The sequence below is a fragment of the Dasypus novemcinctus genome, chromosome 24, assembly GCF_030445035.2.
Source record: "Dasypus novemcinctus isolate mDasNov1 chromosome 24, mDasNov1.1.hap2, whole genome shotgun sequence".
NCBI lineage: Eukaryota > Metazoa > Chordata > Mammalia > Cingulata > Dasypodidae > Dasypus > Dasypus novemcinctus.
The window spans coordinates 12799413-12824440 of record NC_080696.1 but is presented as its reverse complement, the minus strand read 5'-3'; the positions used below and the strand labels follow the sequence as shown (position 1 = coordinate 12824440).

At 34.7% G+C, this 25028-nt stretch overlaps 2 protein-coding genes across 6 annotated transcripts in view; one reads left to right on the top strand and one right to left on the bottom strand.

Moving 5' to 3' along the window:
• MACROD2 (mono-ADP ribosylhydrolase 2) overlaps positions 1-25028 on the bottom strand; it is a 2160736-nt gene that overhangs the window by 1777318 nt on the left and 358390 nt on the right. The window lies entirely within an intron of this gene.
• On the top strand, positions 11167-24411 carry FLRT3 (fibronectin leucine rich transmembrane protein 3). Of its 2 annotated transcripts, XM_004475280.4 has the most exons (3): positions 11178-11412; positions 19242-20007; positions 20995-24411. In XM_004475280.4, the coding sequence occupies exons 2-3, from the start codon at positions 19958-19960 to the stop codon at positions 22997-22999; spliced, it is 2055 nt and encodes a 684-aa protein (XP_004475337.2). In that variant the 5' UTR covers positions 11178-11412; positions 19242-19957; the 3' UTR covers positions 23000-24411. The 2 variants fall into 2 exon arrangements, with proteins under 2 accessions (XP_004475339.2, XP_004475337.2); XM_004475282.5 differs by lacking the exon at positions 19242-20007 and having other exon boundaries at positions 11167-11412.

The window sequence follows — 25028 nt, the reverse complement described above, 5'->3', positions numbered from 1 at the left end:
CTTGGTGAAAGTATGTTCCTTGCAGTCTTGTTTGTTCAGTGGGAAACCTGAATGTAATTTAGGGCTATTTAATGAATAAGTAACAATTATCAAAATAAATATTCTTGAATATAACAGAAGGATAACTATTTTATGTGTATGTGTGTGTAAAATCCCTTTCTCTATCTTTCCTGGAATAAGGATGCTACATACTATCTTGGATTATAAGATCAAGGCCATCCACAGAAAAGCAATAAACTAGAAAAACTCTGAGTCGTTGACTCTATGGAGGGCCATACCTACCCTGGACCACCTATCTGGACTTCTACACAAGTAAGAAATGAACTTCTATATGTTTAAGCTACTATTACTTCGGGCTTTTAGTGGCTCACAGATGAGCCTAATTTTAATTAAATAAATATGAAAGCATAGACTGAAAATATACCACCAAAGTCACAAGAGTGAATACATCTGAGGAAGGAAAGAGACAAAGAATGAGGGAGGGAACTAAGGATATTTCAACTTTACCATATTATTATATCCTATTTTTACTTAAGAATTCAAAGCAAAAATAAATCAATGTTAACCTTTGTTAATCTTGGTTGTACATAATTTATGGTTGTATTATTTTCTGTGCTGCTCTGTGTTTAAACTCTCAAAAATAACGGCAGACAGACAAAAGTTTACCCCCACACACACCACCAAAAAAGGAAGGAAGGAAAAGAAAATGCCCTACAGAGAGAGAGAATGTGTTCTTTCTATATATACAAATTAAAACATCAAGATACAATTTATCTCTTATTAAACTGAAGATTAAACACTACCCAGTATTGTAGGGAATAGAGGTTGGGAGGTACGTCCTTTTTTGGAGAGCGGTCTAGTAATTAGAGCAAATTCATTAAAAGAGTGTCAGCTATATGAACCATCAATTTTGCCTCAAAGAAGTTATCTTAATAAATAAATTGAAGGGGAAGCGGACTTGGCCCAGTGGTTAGGGCATCCGTCTACCACATGGGAGGTCCGTGGTTCAAACCCCGGGCCTCCTTGACCAGTTTGGAGGCTGGCCCATGCGCAGTGCTGATGAGTGCAAGGAGTGCCCTGTCACGCAGGGGTGTCCCCCATGAAGGGGAGCCCCACACGCAAGGAGTGCCCTGTCACTCAGGGGTGTCCCCTACGTAGGGAGCCCCATGTGCAAGGAGCGTGCCTGTAAGGAGAGCCAGCCAGTGCAAAAGAAAGTGCAGCCTGCCCAAGAATGGTGCCGCACACCCAGAAAGCTGACACAAGATGACACAACAAAAAGAAACAGATTTCCCGGTGCCACTGTTAAGGATAGAAGCAGTCACAGAACACAGCGAATGGACACAAAGAGCAGACAACGGGGGAAGGGGGGAAAGGGGAAGAGAAATAAATAAATTAATAATAAATAAATAAACTGGAATGAGCACAAAGATTTATTTGTAAGCATTTTCATCATAATTGTGTGTATAATTTTTAAAAATTGAATCTCACACAAATGCCCAGCAAGAAAGGCTGGATACTATAAGCAACTATATAATAAGCTCCTATACTGATTATATCCAAGTATATTTGATGATGGAGAAAAACATTCAAAATTTTCTTAAGCAAAAAGAAGATATAAAACAACTAAGTTATAAAACAATGAGTACAGCACTTTCCTTAATTGTAAGAAAAAAAATGTTATTATATAGCTATAAGATGTAAAAGTATAAAAGGCTTTATAGCAATGAAGAGTGGGAATGTAGTTTTTTTTTTATTAGTATCATTTTTTATTAATATCAGTATTATCTCACCTTATAAAATGAACATGTGTTTTTAGGCAACAATGTCATTAATAGCTATGGGTAAACTGCAAAGTACGTCTGGAGTTTATTGTGATAAGTCTGAGGATAATAGACAGTAGTGGTCAAATTGTTTTTAATAATAAAAAATACACAAATGGTTCTTGAAAGTATAATTTGTCTTCTAAGTCATACAATCTCCTCTTTAAAACAATATTTATTTTATTTTTTAATAAATTTATCAGCATTCCACATTAGTGATATTGAGGAGAAAAATACAATTGGAGTAGATCCTACCAAAAATCAATCTTGTAGACAAGTAGGACAATCAGTGGTTTTCCTTCATTGACGTGTGAAGAAATTTGTTCACCTGTTTATCAATAAGGGGTATTTTTTAATAAAGAAGAAGCAAAAAAGGGAATGAAGTCCAGAAGGACCAAATGCAAAAAAAAAATGCATATTAGGATTTTGGCACATTATTTGGCAGATGACACATCCTGAACTGATGTAACTTCTTTCTTAACATTTTCTTTAAGTAATTTTCTGATACAAATTACATAGAACCCTCAATGCCATAGCATTTTCATTCCATGTTGCTACACATATAAATTTGTTCTTGTTTGATATTTTGGATGACTCCATTGCCACTGACATTGCAACATTAGACTGGATGTTAATCTGGATCCAAACCAGAAACCTCTGAAGGCTGCCCCTAATGGACATTTGAGTGATTTGGCTGTGACATGTGGCCTCACACACTCACATCCATTTAATGGTCATGGCTTAATCTGGTTCTTTTTGGCAAATGTCAGCTTTCACCCTCCTAAAACTGATGGTCTCCTTACCAAAAAGGAGAACTTTCTTCAGGCAAGGGATTGTATTTCTGGATGTAGAAGAGAGAATGACTTTGGAATCACAGAGACTCTCCTATAAATGTAATATTCAGAGTTTTTGGAAACCCTCAACTCTCTTCTCGGGAAGGACCTAAGAAGGGAATGATCAGAGTCAGATCATATTCCCTAATACTCTAAAGTCGTAACACATGTCCATATTTGTGTACACTTACCCTTATCCTGCAATCAGATTTGAGTCTTTTAGTCTACTTTGAGGTTTCCACCACTCTTTCTATACTATCACCATTACTGGAGACAGTCTCATTACATTGATACCATGGTTTTGCCCAAATCTATGAACATTTCCCTTCTTCCTCATTTGCCTCTATAATTCATCAATCTCTATCCTAGCCCCCAGAATTCACTATGAGGATAAGTGAGGGGAACATGCATTGTGAATGTTCTTAGAAAATTTTTTTCTGTCTCACTTGAAAAGAGTCTAAAATCTACCTAATAGAGTTCTTCCTCAAATTAACCTGAGTTGCTATCTCAGCAGTAGTGATCCTCAACTTAATCTCTCTTTAAAAACTTCCACTCTTTACTGGCTACAAGTCTGATTTCAGATCAGGTCTTTTGTAGCTAAGAGTAAATTGGTTAAATTGTTGCTGACCTTCTCTGTCCACAGACTAAGAACAGGTTTCTCTGCATGTTTTTTGAGATTGTTCGGGAGCCTATATCTGGCTGTCATGAGATGGTTTTGGGCCACCTACAATCTACCTGTGAGGGACAGGGAAACTTTAGAAGTTTTTGGAGAACAGAGGATGGTCAAAGTGACCTGACATGGCATGTACCTTTGTCATCCAGTAAACATTTGTTGAAAAGTTGACCAAGGAAAGACACAGGAGAAACTAGACATCAAACTCAAAGTGTCTTCTTATAATGCCTATTCTACTTTCTTTTTCTATCCTTTCTCTACTCTTTTTGTTTTAAGTTTCTACTGACCACTCTAAAAGCAAGAAATTACTTAGAAATCACCACTCGTCCCTCCTACCCAGCTAATTCTTGAGACTTAAGTAGAAGTAACATCAATTTAAACTACCACAAAAAAAAGAGGATACTAGTGAGTTGGATAAAGTGCATTAAAAAAAAAAATTGTAACCCTTCCAAATCTGAATAGCATCTGATTCTCTCAAAACTATATTTATTGCCCACAAAAAGGTGCCATAAAAAATACCATCTTCAGAGGACCCAAAACAAGTCCCTAGACTGGTACCTGCTATGCAATAATTAAATATCATTTGTATTAGAATGAAAATGGCAATATCCTTTCTTTGAAATAGAACTATTTAATGTAGGAGCAAAGAAAACAAGAGAAAAGACTTTCAAAAAAAATTGGTAGAATGTGAGTTACTTAGGAAGTCTAAAGGAAAAAAAAGCCGAACAACCTACTATGTTCATGTATTTGTAGTACTTAGTTTTTCCTGTTAACCTGGGTCTGATTAACTAAAAATATATCAATCTTTAAGACTGTTGTTATCCTTTATGATAAAGTTAAACTATTTAAATTTTTCAAATATAAGAAAAGGCAAGCCTGATTTTCCGTAGGAATAGCTCTCTTACCTTTCCAAAGTTATTTCCTACTATCACAATTCTAAATAATGAGCAGCCTGTTCAATAATGAAATAATCAACAGCCTGTTACTAAAATCAAAAGTCAAGAAAACAGGACATAAATATGACTTAAAACTTTCTTTAAATTTTTATAACTACTGAATGATTATTATAATCTATTTCTACTTCCTATCGGAAAAGCTAGTTCTACTTTCTTTCAGAAATCTATTTTTATTTTTTGTTACAAAGCTTTTCTCCAACTTCTTTCAAATATGACAGAAAGATATGCTTGTAAAGAACAAATAACACAACAGTGAACACAACAATCATAATGATAATGGTGATATTAATAAGTTTACTTAATTATGGTGAATAAGATGGGAATAAACTGCTAGCTAATATTTTACTGCACTTAAAATTCTAAAGTAAAACTCAAGTAAATGTTTTAAGAAGATGCAAACTCTACTTTCAAGAACAATTTTCATCAAAAACCACTATCAATGCTGCGATTTTGGGCATAAACCCTCTGTTACTAATATTTTACTTGTCCTTTCCTCCCCTTTCCTCAGTCAACAAGCTTTGCACTTTGTCAATAAGAGATGATCTGATAAGCGTATTTCTAACTTGCCCCAGGGAAGACCGGGAGGACAGATTTACAAAAAGGCACTTTAGAGTGATAAGACTTTTCGTTCGGCCTAAGAGGGAAACAAAAAAGTAGCTGCATCAGAAAGCAATTCAAAATAGTTTCTTATTGCTTCCATGTAAACATGAGAATTAAACAGCTACGAAAAAGGCTTCTCCCAAATGAAAAGTATTAAATTTAAAAAGTGACAGTTTTTTCAATTCATTTTTTAATGATTTATTAAGAATAAAACCTCATTAAATTCTAAATAAATTTTTATAAGATTTATACAGTTTTAATAAAATTTGTCAAATCTAGATCTTGAGTATTACACATATATATGTAACCCAGCAAAGGATTTTTGAATTTGTAGCACTAATAGTTTAAATGTCAAACAAAAGAAGTAAAAACCTAACTAATGAAAGAATTATAAAATGTTTAAATTTCCCAAAATTTAAGGTTAATCTCACAGAGAATGAAGAAAGCATGGCAGAGGGGGACTGTAAACATAGTCAAATCAATACATAACATATCTGTCATATATCATGCTCAGAAAATTTAAGTACATTATATGCGTCACAAAAATTTCACAAAGGTAAACATGATCATTTTTAACGTATTTTTATTTGGAATAATGGCATTGTAAAACATTTACTTAGTCTGAATCTAATCAACTGATAATTCTTTATTCCTAAAAAAACAAACAAACAAACCAAAAAACCCTGTAAATAATTCATATCAGTTCCCAGGGGAAAAGAAATGCTAATTTAATAAATCTGCTTCCCTTGGACAGTGCCAATGAGGGGCAGTTTCCACAGGCATTTATAAACACATAGAAAAGAAAACAATATTTGATTTGACTTTAAACATATTTCTTTCTACAGTAAACACTTTTATCTAGATAAATAATCTGGACTGCAGGAACATAGTAATCCCTAAAAGAGATAATTTCAAACAAAAGGAAACCTACAGAGTCAGTTTACAGAAAAAGAAAAATCTGACTTCAGGAAATCTTCCTCTTGCAAAGTCTATGTGTACACCAAAAATGGGCACCTAAATCTCAGGAATAGTGAAACAATAACATGGCTTGCAAGTGAAGACAGCTGTGGTTAGCATTAATTGTAGTAATGAGCTATATGACTTCTGGGCATTCCATTTAGTACAATATCTAGTACATATACATCTCAAGAATCAGACAGATGATGATTTGCTCATATTACCTGTTAGCCATTCCTTCAAACTGTTTTATACTAATCATTGCCAAGGATAAGGAATTCATCCTTTGATTCATAATGAAGTCTCAGAATCAGCTTTAAATACTAAAATCTCAAGGCCTAAGCATTTAGGACAGCAAGAAGCACTTCTCAAATTATTTCCTTCACAAAGATAAATTGTTAAAACACACAGCTCTATTTGACATTGTTTCCTTTGAACTGATCCAGTTCTCACTTATCACTATGCAAATAAAGAGCAATATTCCACAGGTTTTACCTCTGTTTTGATTTAGAAATTAACTCTTACATGCATCACTTTATTTAAAGTCCAAAATAACAAAATGAGGGTAGTTCCATATTCCTGTTTTCACAAATGATGAAACTGAGGTTCAAAGAGATGAAGTTTTTTCTTAGGGCTATACAGTAAGTAAAGAAGGGAGGATTCACTCACTCTGCTTTTCCAAGTCTTTGCTTTTTCCAAGGTCCATTTTTAAAATCTCTTGTTTGCATTTTAAAACAAAGAGAGAAGGAAGACAAGACATCTGGGAGTGGAGAAGGGTTAACAATATGAGCTGGAGTTTTACAGTGCAACACGTGCACAGCATAGTTGGAGGCCCAGGAGAGAAGAGAAATGAAAGGCCAGCAGGCTTCCAGTTTTGTACTACCAGCAGCCTTGCCCCATCTCTTTGGGCTGGGCACTATTAAACTGTTCTGAACCACAGTTCCTCTTTTCTTTCCAATGGGAGGTTAAGGAGGTACTTTTTCTCAGATTATTTTAATTTTTTGTTTTGTTTTTCATATTTCTCTCATTCACTGAATTCTAACTTGAGAGTCAGAGAAAAGAAGGGCATAACCAGAGGGTAGGCAGGTGGACAGACAGGCAGGTAAATAACTACCCTGAGTTTGCTTTGATTTTTTTTTTCAAGTCCAATAATGACAGATCTCACTCCAGTGCAGTCTGTTTTGGAAATATACTTAAAAGCAGTATGGGATTATTTTTAGGTACATTTCAAGTGTTGACAAATAAAAGGCAAGTTACAGAACAGAAGAATGGTTTAACATCGCATTTTAAACACCTTTTAGTATTATAAGACATATGTGAACTGCTAAAACCTAATTATTTCTCCAATACCCTTTGGAATTTTTCAGAAAGATGTAGTGCACTTTCTAAATGGTGCATTAAGCATCTGGCCTGACAAAATTGCAGATAGTTGAATGTGCACACTCTATATATTTTAACATTCCATAGGTGCCTGTTAAGATATAACAGTGATGTGCCCTGGCATGCATCACTACCTGTTGACAGAATAAACTGGGCAAGACTTGAGAGGATCTACAAATAGAAAATCTGTTAAAGATGTCTTGGCAATTTATACAGAAACTCTGGCGAGGGAGGGAGGGAAAGATATCAACTAAAGAGACAATGACAATAAAAGGCAACACATGATACTGGGCAATATTTTTAAAAGGGAAGAGAGAAGGCTCAAAAGAATATTTTGAAACACATGAAAAAGAAAATGGAATATAGACTGTAAACTTAATATCAGTGTTAAATTTCTTGAACTAGATAATGTCATTTAAAGTGGATACGTAAGTGAATATCCTTGTTCTTAGGAAATGTACATGGCAGTATTAAGTGTTTTAGGAGAGTGATGTATAGAACATATACTCAAGTATTCAGAAAATAGAGTGATGGATGACAGCTGTAATGACACAGAAAATGTGACAAAATGTTAAAATTGGTGAATCTATTTATCTGGGGGTATAGAGATATGCTAGAGTTCTCAGTATGGGGTTTGTATTGTTCTGTAATTTTGAAAGTATTTCAAAATAAAAAATCACAGTATTAAACCACAGAGCATCAAAATTAATGAGGGTTTGGAGATCATATCCAAACCATCTTCTTTTAGATGGGTGTTCAATGACTATCCACACAATGAATGAGCAAATGAATGAGGTAGCTTAATTACATACAAGTGGACAACCTGAACTAAATTATTCTACATTATAAACGTGTACTGCAGTCATTTTCAGCTGGGAGTTAGTTACACTAAAGTTTTCTGGGGATGCCTGGACACAAGAGTAAATAGTAGGTCTAGCAAACCTAATTCCAAAGCTAATCTTCCTGTTCTCCACTGGAGAACAGCTTGCATCTTCTCATAAAATAGGAAAACACAAAGTCCTTGGATTCGACAAGCTTAGACAGAGTTTTAAAAATGGGATATGCTATTGGTACTTGTTTCTAAGCCAGTTTTTTCAATTTGAAATGCTTCTTCTCATGTACAATGTTAATTCATAGGCTAGCCCACAAATCAAAACAATACGTAAGACAACAAACACCTTTAAACCCAAAATGTCTACTAAGACTCCATTAAGTTCTAAGTCTTGAGAACATGAGGTCATGAAGTATATGAGGATGATAGGCAAACAATAACAACAGGAAAATCTCCCACTTACCCAGCCTTTACTCCTGCCCCCATTTCCTAGCTACAGGACTACTTCAAATAGAAAATTTGAAAAGTGGTAAAAATTTATCACTGGCCTTCTCCTATTCTCCTACCTCCCTTTGTGTACTCTTCCTCTACGTCTTAATGCCCTTTATTTCCAGGACCTTGGAGGCCTCATCTTAATAATGACAGCTATCATTATTATTAGTTAGGCACTGATCTAACAGAGAAATTAACTAATTAAGAAGTCATGTGGCAAAGCCAAGATGGAGCACAAGTCTGGTTTACTCTGAAGTCCATGCTCTTTAACACTAGTACTTTAACACTAGTACTAACATGTACTTTAACACTAGTACATATTCTTCACCCTGAGAATGAGTCCTCCCTGTTGGTGAGAATCCAGCCCTTCCCTTTCATATCACATCCTAAAGGACTACATGCTGAAAACTGCCTGCCTTTCCTTTTCTCCAATAAGGACAGCTGTCCTCTTATTGTAGCTAATCTCCCTTAAGTGACAAAGAAGGAAAGAAATCTGAAGTAATTCATGGTAATTCTTAACCTTTCCAGAGGTGGTTGCATTTTCAAAAGGGGCACCCATTATTATAAGTTTACTTCCAATTGACAGAATTTCAGGCAGCTGGTAAGAGTATGAAGTAGGGGGGAAAAAATGGATACAGCAAGAGTGTGTATTTTACAGCAAGAGTGTATATTTTTGGTGGGAAAATGGGGAGGCGGGCAGGTCTCTTTGGAGTTTGCCTCCAAGGTCAGTACCTTTAATATAGATCACATTTCTCACAATTTCTTGCCTTCTTCTACCTTTAATTCACAGCTTAAGAGAAATTTTAAAAATCAACAATACTTAATTGGTAGGCAGTAAATTCCTACTGCCTTTATTTGCCATGTGATGAAACCAAAATTTAGGGCAGGCAATATATGAAGTCACATAACAAATGGCAGGCAGCTTAGGGGATAGAAACCTCAGAACTTCTAACTCCCAGCCAGTATACTTCTTTTAGGAGCCTAAAAGCCCATTTATTTTTCCTTTCTGTATAAGGTCTGCCTGAATGGAGACAAACTGTGTAAATATGGATATAAACCCACAGGAATTTGGCCAGACAGAAATTTCCCTTTTAAATAAACCTACTCCTATCTGAAATGGGCTTCTAGAAAGGTCTATTTCATAAAATAATTTAATCCATGTGTTTGTTTTGCTGTAACAGGCAAAAATCTATCCTTTACTAAGAGATTATTTGTTATCCTTAACTTTCCCTCCATAAAATTCAGCAGTTGCATCTTAGTTTAATTTGTGCTACCTAACAGTTCTAAGAAACTGGCTTTTTAATAGACATTAGAATCCCAAAACTGGATTTAATGGGTCTGTCCTCTGAGGACAGCAAAAGTGCAGTCATAGAACAACAGAGGTCAATTTACCTCTTACCAGGGGTTCACCTTCTACTCTGGTATCGCCCATTCTTGAAGGAGAATAAAGAAGATCAAACTGTAACCAAAAAAAAAGGCATATAAACAGATAAACTAAATGATGGTAATGATAAACCATCATGAAATACTTCTGGGAAAGAATTATCTGGTCTTCTTCAGAAACAAACATTCAGAGAAACCTCAAAAAAGGGCAAAGGGGAATGCTGTGAACCTCTAAGAATAAAATAAATAAATATATCAATTCAAGGGAATTGCCCTCCAGGTAAATATAAAAGCAAAGTATTTTCTCTGGTTCTCTCCAGCAACATTAAAAAATGATATGCACTTACTTAGAGAAAAATTTATGGGCCCAAAGAAATTTTTGACCAAATAGCCAAAAACAGAGTCTATGGAATTGTAATTGAAAATAAAAGCCTATCATTCTGTTAATTAGACACAGCAATTTTTAATCTCCAAGTCTTGCAATTGCCTAGTAGTTATTCACGTACTTAAATTAAATTAAAATAATCCTAATCTAAGCAAAAGGATTGCTAAAAGATTTTTTTTCTTCCTAGGATATTCAGAACAGCAACAATATATCAGAAAGGAAAATTTTATTTACTTTTTGATGCTTAAATATGGATCTAAAAGATCCATGTTCTAAAGGAGATAAACAAATAGCAGAAGTACATAAAGTATATTTTCATTTCCTAAAACATACAGAACAAAAACTTATCAGCTCCAGAAGATAGGAGGGTTTATTTCAAATTTTTACCTTTTGCCTTTTTTCCCCTTCTCCTGTGTAAATCAGTTATTTACTTAACCTGCTTTCTATTCATTTGTCACTGGCATTCAACTTTCAAAATTGTAACATTACTGTAACTAGTCAATAACGGAAACAGTCTGATTTTGGTTAACTTCTTTACAACACAAGTGACTTAGTAAAAGGAACCTGTGTTTTTCTATTGCAATGTTATAAGTATCTTTTTAAAATGCTTTTTTAAATAAGCATGCTACCACTACCTTGTTGTAGTAAAGTTTAGAAAATGTTGAGATTCCAAAGGGCTGCCTACTAACCAAATGGCATCCTAGCTTTGTCAGACTGAAAACCTCATTTCGACTGCTCTCACCCCCTCTAGCGTTAGCAAAGCTCATCTGTCTGATTATCCTTTTACCTCATGGAACAAGAGCTTGGCTAAGTCCTGCCCACTTATGACATCACCCCCATCATCAACCACTGCGAGGTGAAGCTTTAATTTCAGACTTGGAGGTGGGGTGTGTGCAGTAAACTGGAATGCTCTCCCTCACTCGCTCCTCAGTACAGGAGTGATCCGAGGCAGGACAAGCTCAGCCTGCAGCTGCTGTTGGCTTTGTGCGGACTGGACGCGGCACTGGGGAGAGGGGGGAGGGTTCCCACTCCAGTTCACAGTCTATGGAATCACAGCAACAGCGGCAGTACATATAGGATTGCTTTTTTCTCGTCTTCCTGGTAAGTGTTTTCCATGTTTTTCCTTTTGATTGTCCCAGAAAGTTTGCTCGGTTACTTCTCTAGAAAGAAACGACTTGGTACCATGAGGCATCCAAATATGAATGTTTACTCTTCACCAGTAAAAGGAATATATGTGCATGCAAGCCAGCAAGGAAAAATTTTGACTCTATGTTCAGATGCAATAAGTTTCTTAAAATCTTTCATTTATTTTTTTTAATAATAAATGACTACTTTCTTTTTGAGCCACTACCATTTGAAAAGTCTTATGGAAAAGAGCAAATTGGAAAGTTAAATGTTAAATATTAAAGAATTCCAGGCAGATTTTTCACAGTTAGGAAAGTGAAAGGTCCTGTTAACTTGGTGTGTACTGTATGTGTGGTATGATCACCAACTGCTGTTTTAACAACTGTGAGAGAAAATCAATAATCCCTCAGCCCATGAGCATGCAGTACATGAAAAGCAAACATCTTGCTCACAGCTAGCCAAGCTACTCCGGGAGACTTCTGTGCCTCTGTGAAGGATTAACAGCTACACCTAGATTTTAAAGCTTGCACTGCTATCCTGCCAGAGCTGCTTCCAGCATTTCAGGCTTGCAAATCTAAACTAGTGAATTTAACCCCAAGTACGGGGAGACTCTCTTATAAATGATATTCCCTCTTCAACGGAACACCAAAATTCATTGCTTGAGCAAGTGTAGAATGTGACTAGCATAGTAATTGGCAAAGTCTACTCAGAAAAACTAACAAAGCTCAGCCTGGAATCTACAATTGATGTATGTACTGAGTGCGGGGCAGCAAGGAAAAAATAAATAAATGAGTAAAGACCTCATTAAATGGGATATGCAAAGTATCCATTCACTTTCAACTTATAATAGGAAAATCTTGTATTGGAAGAAATATATTTATACTACATAGCTTTCAAAAAGTAGTTAAATTTATCTTTTCAAAAATTTTTTTCCAGTGAATTACATCCAAGACAAAATGGTTGCATAGAAGTAAAGAGTTTAACAGGTCCATATTTTATATTTTCTCAACATGGGGGGGGTGAATTTAATTCATTTTATTCTTTAGAATTAGAAAAATCCTTGATATCTGTCTGTTATGGAACCAAATTTTCTAATGGTTTTAATGAGCTATTTTAAATTTTCTTAATAAATCTATCTTAAAATGCACATGTATGTCATTTTATTAGCAGGAAATAACATCAATAAAGCCACTAGAGAAGTGCTTCAGTGGTAGCAATGCCTTTCATTTACCCCTAACTGCATAAGAAAATCCTGACCGGCTTAAAAATAATGAATGTTTTCAGGTGGAATCACTTATGCCTGCCCAAAAGTGACAGATGACTGATACACCTCTCTTTTGAAATGGGTAAAGAAAGAATCAATCCTTTAAAAGTTTCACAATATTATTGCTACCACTACCAGTATTATAATAATATGCCATACAGATACACACACATACATATACAAACACATTCATACCTATATTAGCCGGAAATTTTAAAAAACAGGGTTTCAAAAATGTGATTGCCTACATTTAACTAGGAAAATTTAATATTTTAAAAAATAGAGTACTGCCAAAATACATTAAATCCAAAGCGACCAAAGATATTAGTGAATGAAAAAACACAATAAATTCATTAATACTGTGTTCCTGTATTACTGGCAGTTACTGTGTTTCTGGGTTTTTTTGTTTTGTTTTGATTTGTTTTGTTTTTTGCATTTCTCTACACTACAACCGTCCCTTTTAAAATTAATTATGGTTAGGTTCAAAACGTCCAATTAAACATTTCCTAAACATTAATATTTGTGAAATACATAATTAGGCAACATATAGAGTTTTTACAAAGAGAGAAAAACAGTAATGAAATCTGTCATAACTGAACGTGGCAGCAAAATAGAAGGTATGTTTCTTTTGCTTTCAAGTGTTAATTAAGGAGCCTCCAATTCTATCAAAACTTTTTCAGAGCTAAATGAGGCGGTGTGAAATAAATTTGGTTGAAATCTTGTGGCTGTCAGACTTTGTTAGCAAGCTATTAATTATCTTTACCCCAGTTTCTCCTCTGGAATATATTGCCCAATCAAATAGAAACTCCAATTATGCTCACCATCTCCTGCCTAGGGACATAAGACCCTAATGAACACTGAGTCTCTCCAGATGAAAAACACAATTATCAGCTTTAAACACGCAAGTGCACTGTGGAGAGAGTTGTCTGTGTTTTCCTTGACCATGCACTCTAAGGTTTCCTTCTCTTTCTGGATTATTTTGAACAATTTAAAAACCTACAAAGATCGGTAGCAAAGAACTTGCTTTGTCTTAATATTATGTTCTCCTTTCTATTTTTTATATGCCAAAGTTCATATCCATATGAAATTAAATCTGGCCATTTAAAAATTATTTGGTTTAGAATTGCCATTTCAAAGGATCCCAACTTTTCCTCTCTTCTTAAGGTGGGTGGGCTATGTAACAAAGAATGTGATTAATGGCAAGATCCAGAGCTAAATTTAAAATTCTGAATAAACCTTTTAAAATATTCTTTTATTCACACCAGCTTATTTAAAAGGCATTATAAATAATTTTTTAAAGTGAAATGAAGAACACCATAAATAAAGTCAATGAGGGAAAAAAAGATTCCATAAATTTTTCAAAGATTGAAATTTCTTCAGTCCTTTTACCCTCTTTCCCCTTTCCCTCCCACCCCCCACCTTATGCCCCAGAGGCTTTTACTGTTCCTCTCAACAGGAGACTTTGTAGTAATTAAACCAGAGAAAAAGTGGCCGGCAGCCGCCCACAGCAGACGTGGGGCTCCTAAAAGCAGCGTTCTGGTAGAGTGTACCACCCCCCAGTGGGCAAAAACTCTATAGTAAATCTCAGCAGTATTAGTCCTTGAAACTGTATTTACATTTTCAGATCATAGAAAGGGATGTTTCTCAGTTCCTTCTAATAATCCATCATTTCAAAAATTTATTAAAAGTTAAAGAAGCCAATTTTTAAATGCCTTCCAGAAAAATCCTTCTTAATCTTGAGATCCAAAATAGGTACAAGCATTTCAGAAAAAATATTTTCTAGTTTCAAAATGCAGATCAACATCACTAAATGTGGTCAAACATTATACTAAAAAATAGGTTTGAAATCCATTTCCATATTGTATATAAGAGCAATTTCTAGGACTTAGATTTGGTCTATTGACAAAAACTCCAGAAAAAAACAGATTTTAAGTAGAGAGGAATGAAACATAGTTTAAGCAATAGTCAAAACTTTCATTCATTTTGCATATGCATAATCTCTTTCCTAGTCGCCAAATTAACTGTCAGGAATGTATAAAAATGTTTTCTTCAGGTATTAGTCCGCCTAAATGGGAGGAGGGAGAAATTGCTCTCACTTGATGAGACAATGACAGCTTTTGTTCTTTATTCTTTCACTTTACATGTACATAGGTTACCTTGGCAACTTTGGAAAGAAAACTCTCAGAATATCTTTGGTTAAACACCAATTTTAAAGTTGCCACCAGATTGGATTGATCAATTTATGTGTTGTTGATTTTGTTCTTCATCTGGTTTAAATCACATGAAAAATTAATGTTTTATTTTAGATTTTTTTCACCAACCCACACAATGTGTGGCACACAGTGGACTCAAATAAATATCTGTTGAACTAGTATATTTTAAGTCCATCAACTAAACTGAACAGACATTTCAAGTTTACAATAGGAAAATATGTTGTTTAACAAAAGTAAGCATAATTTTTATCACAATTACTCAAAAGTCAGCACAAACTTAAAGCACGAACTCCCCTTCCACAGATCTCTACTTCTCATCACCACTCCCTAAATTAATATCTTGTACATTCTTACAAGTCCTGGTTTTCTAATTCATTTAGTCTGACTTTAATGTCATAAAAGGAAGCAGCATTCACGACGATAAAAGACAACATCTCAGTTTGCATTTTTGTTTTAAGGATGCTTACTTTAACTTTACAAGTCAAAGTAAATGAAGCAGAATTAGATTAATTTATCACAAGCCTATTGGGGAAAAGAACCAGAAACATAAAAGGAGACAGCAAAAAATCCTTGGAGAAAAATCATTTTCTTTGGAACTTTTATCCCCTATTCTCCATAAATGAAACAAACCTTCTTCAGGTTCAAAAATAGTCTGGATAAAACCAAGTATGAAAAGGCACACTTGCTTCTCTGCCTCTCAGCAAACCCTTCAGACTTCATGACTCTCAAGAGGAGAATTAGAGGTCCTTCTGCTTGCCTGGCATTAAACAAAAGAATTGGAACTTTCCTGAAATCTGATGATCGTGGAAAATTTAACTACCAGACAGGCTGCTTAGAAAGCATTTTGCTGTCACTATCAACTAATGTGATGTTGTCCAGTTTTTCATTTTGACCATATATATATATTTTTTATTTGAAATACCATTTGCTGTTGCAAAGATTTAGAATTCACAAGTTGATCATTTTGTTGAGCTTTCCACCAGGAATTTAAGCCTTCACAAATAAATTGCTTTCATAAGACTTTATAGATTATGATTGCATAAATTCCAGTTTACCCAGAAATTTGGATAGATTTGATTAAGCATCTGTTTTCTTCAGCCTCAGTATTTTACTCAAAATAATAACACATTTTGGATTAAAAGTTCTACATGCCATTCTATTTTTAGATTTAATATTTCTAAGTTACCAGCATTAAAAAATCATTACCAAGAAGCAAATCTTTAAAAGGAAACTAAAATCTCAAAACCCTATACTCAATTTAAGATTTAAAAAAATGAACAATGATCAAACAAGTCAAATCAAAATCAATTTAAATGGTAGTAAATAAAGGATTTAGAAAGTTAGCACTACCATCATATAATTTCCTCTTAATCTAAATGATTTTCTCAAAACATGAGAAATACCTTCTCATCTTGAACATTCTCACCTCCAAAATACTGTAATACAGAGAAGGAATTGTATAAACATGTATATTGTCTTAAGTTTTTTCATATTACTTAAATACCACTTCCCAATTCAGATATAACTTGTTAAATTAGATTAATTTTCCTAAAATGCCTCAAAATCCTTATCTATTTCTATTTTCTTAGGTATATCATGAAATAAGAGGATTTTCAGGCTTGATGATTGCTTTATAAATGCAAACAAACAAACAAAACAACAAAAAACCAAAAACCCACAGTTGTTATTTTAAAAAAGAAACTGAATAGAAAGATCTCTACTAAAAATTTTATTTACCAGTTGAAATGACAATGATTTTCTACTTCTTGTAACAGTTTTAAGGGCTATATACCATTAAAAAAGAATTTAAAAACATTCCATTAAAATTTTGTTTTTCCCTATTAAGAATATTTTTCTAAAAGAAGATCAATCCTTTCTTGTTCAGAAGTAATGGCCCCTTTTAAGCTCATGCAGAAATAAAGACTCTGAAGTCGATGTGGAAACCTGGCCACAGTGTCCATGCCTGTGGGGGTCATTTTTCTTTTCATCATTCACATTCTACTACAATGTCTTTATATTCCTGAAGTGTATAGACAGCTTAGAAAGGGGGATGTCTAAGCATCAGGGCAGAGTCCCTTATTTTCAATAGTCAGATCATTACAGCCTTTAATATACAACAAAAAAGGGGGATGAGGAGGTATGTGTTTCATTATAGTTTCAAATATAAAACGGAAGGAGGAGATATAAAACACAATCAAACATGAATTGAACTGTTTTGACCTTAAAGGAGCAAGGGTATGTGAGGGGAGCTATAAGCAGAATTCTTATTTCTGAAACAATATGCTTCTTTCCAAAGAAACATTCTATATTTTTACTTTTTGTTTTTATGCAATTCATGGAAATGAGAGTGACATTTTCCAAGAACTTAATGAGCTTTAAGGCTTTCTGTTAATCCCACATTATTACCACTTTTGTATTAATGGCAAAACTATTTCACAAATGTAAAATAGGAAAAATAAATTATCTTCCTTATTTTTCTCATCAAGTTAAACTTTCTTTTCTTTATCTGGGATAGAAATGTGAAAATCAATACATATTCTTCTAGCCTGATTTGGTGAAATATTTATAGTTCAGACATAAGCTGAATATGACAGCCAGCCATATTTTATCTCTGGTTATCATTATGATCATCACCTTGGTCACACTGCTATCTGAATCAACCTGGGGAAAATAAACAATTTGTAAATCCCCATTTAGCAGATTCATTAACTCAACTAATGAATCCATGAAGTCTATGGCCTCATGGATATTTCTAGAATATGAGAAATACTTGATTTATATTTGTAATATTTTAAGCAGGTTCTCACTTGTTATTTTCGTAATCATTCTGATCAGTTTTTAATGCAATTTAATAAAAGTAATTGTTTTCTAAGCTTAATTTAATCAAATTATTTTATATGCTGAATAATCTTCAAGCTCAGAAAACATTTACAAGCAGAGACTTCAAAAAGTAACTTTGTCATTATTTCAACAGCTTGTTCTTCCCATTTCACACAGTGAGAAAGCAGTTTTACGAAAATATACCTATTGGAATTCAACAATAATGAGGAAAGCCCCAAAGGAATCACAGTAAAATCTCACATTAGACAATCAATCATTTAAACTTTCCTCTGTGGGCCCTTTGCAATATTCATTAGAGACTGTTTTATCCATCTGCTATTGCTATTTCTGTTTCAAGTTCCCTAAATTGTAACATATATATCTGCAATTTTTTTATTGGTTCCTACTGTTAATGCAGTTATCCTAAGTCTATGACAGTGTTGGTAACTATTGGCGATCTAAAAGAAACTAAATTTTCAAAGAGTATCAGAAACAAATTCTGGCCTTGTTTAACACACACTTTAACTAGTGTTTGAATTCTGGAACAGATGCTATACTTGTTGGATGCCACGTAATTACTGGGGAAGAAGCAGATTACTACTATTTAAGTCCTGAATTTCAGGGTCAAATATTTCCATGATACCCAAAATGTCCCTATACATAAAGAAAGCATCTAAGTGGGTGACTCTGGGTAACAAATGCTGGTCCTACACACCATCATCCACACCACCTATAAAAGTCTTCATGTGTATTAGATGATGGACAAAGCAGTCATCATTAACATCACTGATCTCTTTAGTCTTCTTTCAGAAATGAAAAATACACTTACGGGAAATTGGTGTGTTCATGTTTGACCCAAGAGAGATGTGTTCATGTTTGACCCAAGAGAGAGATGCCTCACCAGGTTTTAGCACGCTTTCTAAATGGTCATTACAAGGAGGTATAGATTGAAATAATGTCCTTTCCATTCCAAATACACATTGCTCAGCTTCAATTTGTTAAAAGAAAACTAAAATAGTACTCTCCTAAAAAACTAATTATGACTTGAAATCCTATGCCATCTTTTTGCCAATATCTGAGTGCCTAAGTTTCAAGATCACCAATTGGTCCTCAGAAACACCTCTAGGGAGGAAGGTGATGGTGTCTATATTTTATAACTGGGAAAATTGAGGACTGCAGGCAGAATCCAACAGAGCACCAAGCAAATCAAAAGAAAGCCTTCTAAAGCAAACTCTTTTCAACTTTTTAAACTGTAGATTATATGACTTTGGAAAACCATCTTCAGAAATGACTAAAAAGTTACCACAGCATTTCAGTCAAAACTCCTTGTGTTTGCCCACCTATTTGACGTGTACTTGGGTTTGGTTTTTCTCCTCTTTAAGCATTTTATTATTTTTCACTTAGAAAGACTGGCCTGAATTTGAAAGCTGTGGGAGGGTCTCTAGGAAATTTCTCCAGTAAGTTAAAGTTCATTATTAATAGTTTATTACAACCTTTTACTTTCACAGGAGCTGCTCAGACCCAGTATATTTTAAGGAAGAGCCATATAAAGAAAATATAATATACTTCCTTTTTTTCATGAAGAATATTTGAATTAAGTTTTCTTTACCTCTTAAAAAAAGAATACCTATTCTTGTAAAACGTGAGTGCATCAGAAATTTTGAGAAAGCAGCAAGAAGCAAAAGTTGGAAATAGCTATTTCACAGCAGGTAATCATACCTCAGGATGTAGCTACTGTACAAAATTTATTCTTGGATAATCCTGGATGGGAATAAAGGTATGGGGGGGAGGGTAGACTGACTGAAAAACCTATTACTATGCAGGCCTTAGCATCATGAATGGCTTTCTTCATGAGGATCTAAAGTTACTATCTCTGACCACATTGCACAGAAGAGCCAACGAGAATTTCAAAGAGAGCAATTTCCACTAAGGGAATTAAGCTACACAAAAGGAACCTTCACGCAGAAACTCTATCAGAAAGAGAAAAAAAAAAATACATAGGAAGCCATGTGTCCTACATAGTAACAGGAAGCTGAATTGTTTCTGGCCCCCACTTTAATGAGCTTGCCCACCATGCTGAACGGCAGCTGGAATGTTCATTGACAACAGCAAACCTGATCTGGAGGTGTGTGCGGCATAGGATTACTTGAATAAAAAGAGAAGAACACTTCCAAGGACTAAGCAAGAGTTTAAAAGTCCCAGCCCCTCACCAGGAAAATAATATATGTGCATTGGATTTCACCCACGCAAAATTTACTCACATCGTTTGATAAGGTAGGAAAAATATTGAAGTAATTTTATTTTCTGCCTGAAATTATAAAGGCTAATTAATATCTTAAGAATGCAGAGGAAATTAAACAATAGATCAGTATAAATTTATATTTCTCTAGCCATGGAGAAAGCTGAATCATGTTCTGGATTAGAATTTGAAGAATTGATAAATGCATTATGAAAACATGTTATAAGATGGAATATAAGGAAATATGTGGATAGAGCCATTAAACCATGCAGTATGAAGCATATAACAAAACAGGAACCAAAGGGAAAAAAATTTAATATGAAATTATCCACTTATATTAGCTGGTTATATTAGCTATGTAATTCTTTCCCTAAATTAAATGAAAAAGATTCCTTCTCATTTTCTCTCTAGAAATACCTCTTTAGAATGTTTAATATTAATAATGAAAGGAAAAGAAATAGCATTAATAATCAAAGCAAATAATTGCCTTACTGGGATTCAGGCTCTCAAGAGGTATCTAAATATTCCTGAATAACTAGTAAAATAATAGAATTTTACTATATATTTCTCCACCAGTATTGCCCTTTGACTGATAAAAAGTAGACATAAAATTTGGTTTTTATTAACAGTAAAATTATCTTAAAGATAATAAACCATATTCCTATGAGTGCCAATTCATTGTGAATATTAAGAACAAATTAAAACTTTGATTATCTTGGTTCAGTGACTGGACACTATATCAAATGTAATGAAAATGCTTTAGATATTCAAGAAATGTTAATTATATTAAACATTGCAAATAAAATGGATTTGGGACAGGACATAATTCATATACCAGAAACATTAAAGTAATGAGGTTATATGATTGTATCAATTGTTAAATAGCAGTATACCATAAGCAACAAAATAATTCTAAAATATTAAAAGTAATTATAGATGTTTTTAGTTTTCCATGGCTGTTTTAAATACTGTTTTTAGTATGCTGGCCTAACTGTTTTCTGTCTTTTTTTACTCCATTTTAGGGCTCTGACGTTACTGAAGCTACCTTGTGTAAAGACCTCTCCACTGCTGACCATGATCGGCCCAGCCTGGAGCGTCTTCCTCATTGGGACTAAAATTGGGCTGTTCTTTCAAGTGGCACCTCTACTAGTTATGGCTAAATCCTGTCCATCCGCATGTCGCTGTGATGCAGGTTTCATTTACTGCAATGATCGCTTTCTGACGTCTATTCCAGCAGGAATACCAGAGGATGCTACAACTCTCTACCTTCAGAACAACCAAATAAACAATGCCGGGATTCCTTCAGATTTGAGAAACTTGCTGAAAGTAGAAAGAATATACCTATACCACAACAGTTTAGATGAATTTCCTACCAACCTCCCAAAGTACGTGAAAGAGTTACATTTGCAAGAAAATAACATAAGGACTATCACTTATGATTCACTTTCAAAAATTCCATATCTGGAAGAATTACATTTAGATGATAATTCAGTCTCTGCTGTTAGTATTGAAGAAGGAGCATTCCGAGACAGCAACTATCTCCGACTGCTCTTCCTGTCCCGGAACCACCTTAGCACAATCCCCTGGGGTTTGCCCAAAACTATAGAAGAACTACGCTTGGATGATAATCGCATATCCACTATTTCCTCACCATCACTTCAAGATCTTACCAGCCTAAAACGCTTAGTTTTAGATGGAAACCTGTTGAACAACCAAGGTTTAGGTGACAAAGTTTTCTTCAACCTAGTCAACTTAACAGAACTGTCACTGGTACGGAATTCCTTGACTGCTGCACCTGTAAACCTTCCAGGCACAAATCTGAGGAAGCTTTATCTTCAAGAAAATCACATTAATCGGATGCCTCCAAATGCTTTTTCTTCTCTAAGGCAGCTGTATCGACTCGATATGTCCAATAATAACCTAAGTAATTTACCTCAGGGTATCTTTGATGATTTGGACAATATAACTCAACTGATTCTTCGCAACAATCCGTGGTATTGCGGGTGCAAGATGAAATGGGTACGTGACTGGTTACAATCACTACCTGCGAAGGTCAATGTACGCGGGCTCATGTGCCAAGCCCCAGAAAAAGTCCGAGGGATGGCTATCAAGGACCTCAGTGTGGAACTCTTTGACTGTAAGGACAGTGGGGTCATACATAACAGTCAGATAACCACTGTACTACCCAACACAGTGAATCCTCCTGCTCAAGGACAGTGGCCAGCTCCAGTGACCAAACCACCAGACATTAAGAACCCCAAGCTCACTAAGAAACAGCGAACTACAGGGAGTCCGGCAAGGAAAACAATTACAATTACTGTGAAATCTGTCACCTCTGAGACAATTCATATCTCTTGGAAACTTGCTTTACCCATGACTGCTTTAAGACTCAGCTGGCTCAAACTGGGCCATAGCCCAGCATTTGGATCTATAACAGAAACAATCGTCACTGGGGATCGCAGTGAATACTTGGTCACAGCCCTTGAGCCCGATTCACCCTATCGTGTATGCATGGTTCCCATGGAAACCAGTAACCTCTACCTATTTGATGAAAGTCCTGTTTGTATTGAGACAGAAACTGCACCTCTTCGAATGTACAACCCAACAACCACCCTCAATCGAGAGCAAGAGAAAGAACCTTATAAAAACCCCAGTTTACCTTTGGCTGCCATCATCGGCGGAGCCGTGGCCCTGGTGGCTATTGCGCTCCTTGCTCTCGTGTGCTGGTATGTTCACAGGAATGGAGCACTGTTCTCAAGGAACTGTGCATACAGCAAAGGCAGGAGAAGAAAGGACGACTATGCGGAAGCTGGCACTAAGAAGGACAACTCGATCCTGGAAATCAGGGAGACTTCTTTTCAAATGTTACCAATAAGCAATGAACCCATCTCAAAGGAGGAGTTTGTAATACACACCATATATCCTCCCAATGGAATGAATCTGTGCAAGAACAATCACAGTGAAAGCAGTAGTAACCGAAGCTACAGAGACAGTGGTATTCCAGACTCAGATCACTCACACTCATGATGCTGAAGGACTTGCAGCAGACTGCGTTTTGGTTTTTGGTTTTTTAAAACCTAAGGGGGCGGTGAGAGTAGGATCCCTGTTCTACTGCAAAACACTGGAAAAAGAGACTGGAAAAAAGCAATGTACTGTACATTTGCCATATAATTTATATTTAAGAACTTTTTATTAAAAGTTTCAAATTTCAGGTTACTGCTGCGATTGATGTAGTGGAGATGCCTGAACACAATTCTATATTTTAGTATTTTTTAGTAATTTGTACTGTATTTTCCTTGCAAATATTGAAGTTACAAACCATTTACTTTTGTGTTCTACTGAGTAAGATGACTTGTTGACTGTGAAAGTGAATTTTCTTGCTGTGTTGAACAATCAGGACTGCATTCACTTGAGATCCTTGTAGTATAAGCACAGGCCATTTTTCACTTTGGTATTAAAATGTAAAGAAAAAAGCTGGCTGGATGAGAATAATTAAATTTCAAAAATAGTTATGAAATAATGTTCCAACTATTAAATTTGTATTATCCTAGTGGTATTCAATAAATCAAAATATGTGAAGTAATGGGCAATATCAAACTTGCTGCATATCTCCATTTTTGCTCTAGACAAATTAGATACCCTTAAAAAGGTAAACATATCTTCTGAACTGAATACATGAGCTGGCATTAAAGGAGTGTGAAATCTGTTTTTAGAGCCATTTTTAACAAAAGATTTGAGAATAAAGGACTTCACAAAAACAATGTAAATGTGCTTCCAAGTTAGGGGAGGAAATGTGTACTTAGGAAAACATGAAAACTTAGTATTGCATACCGTAATGAACACAAATACCAGAATTGCATTTTGATTTTTCCTGTGTCACCCTGATTTTTGAAAAATGAATTCTAAATACACAATTGGTAGTGTTTATGATGTTTTTATCATAAAGGATGTCAAAGAGAAACCTGATACATATTAAAAAGGTAGCATAACATAAGCAATTCCCCTCTACAATCCAGAAAAAGTAGTACTTTAAATAAAAGAGAAATTAAAAGAAAAATATTAGAAATCAAATTTAAATCTGGTATATGTGAAGTGTTTTCACACTGTATGTAAATGTTCAGTTTATTATCACAATGATCAAGGATACTGCCCATTACTGTCACAATTTTCCAGATATTACATAACAAACATTTCTTTCTAGCTTCCTACTGAATTGTGAGCTAATACTTGTTTAAAAATCACATCACCTTTCTGTTGCCATGATGATGATTATTATTTCAACAAAGAAACCAAAGTGCATTGTACGCCCTTTGGCCAGTCTTGTATGTGCCTTGATCCAACGCTACATGTATTCAGCTCTTAAAACTCGACAAATTTTTCATACTTCCTTAAATATGAAAAATTATGGTCTTATTGCTGAATAAAACTTTTAAAAAGTACAGAATAATTGTGTTTGCTTTTTCGGAATTATATTACTATCATTAAAGTAGCAAGTTGCCCAGCACATAAGTCCTATGTACCCCATATACTTTTCTAGGCATAACTATAAAAATTAGCTACAAATTTAAAAAAATTAACAATATCTTGAGCTTGCGATCATTTTATGTCAAAGAGTTCAATGTTTCATGCATAATCCATTTTCCTAACAGTCCTATGGGGTACTCTTATTTTACTTATTTACTCTTTACATGGAAAAATTCAGAAGTAGTTTCATGACTTTTCCCACTATGTACACTGCCACCATTGCCCTGACTGATACTTTGTAAGGAGGTCTTTGGAAAATCAGTATTTCTTAAAATAGCATTTTGGTAATGCGAATTGGCATCTGAGGATTTGAAATCTCAGATGTATCATTTACTAGGTATGTACTGAAAAACAAACTACTTGCCCCTTTTAGCTCAGCTTCTTTCTCTGTAAAATGGGAGGATTAATACCAGACACCTGCACAGGATTGTTGCGAGGATAAAATGAGATGTGCATGATAACTACAATGTTCTATAAGACATAAATTACCACTACTATTATGAAGAAAAGTCTGCCATGTGTTCCCAGAGGT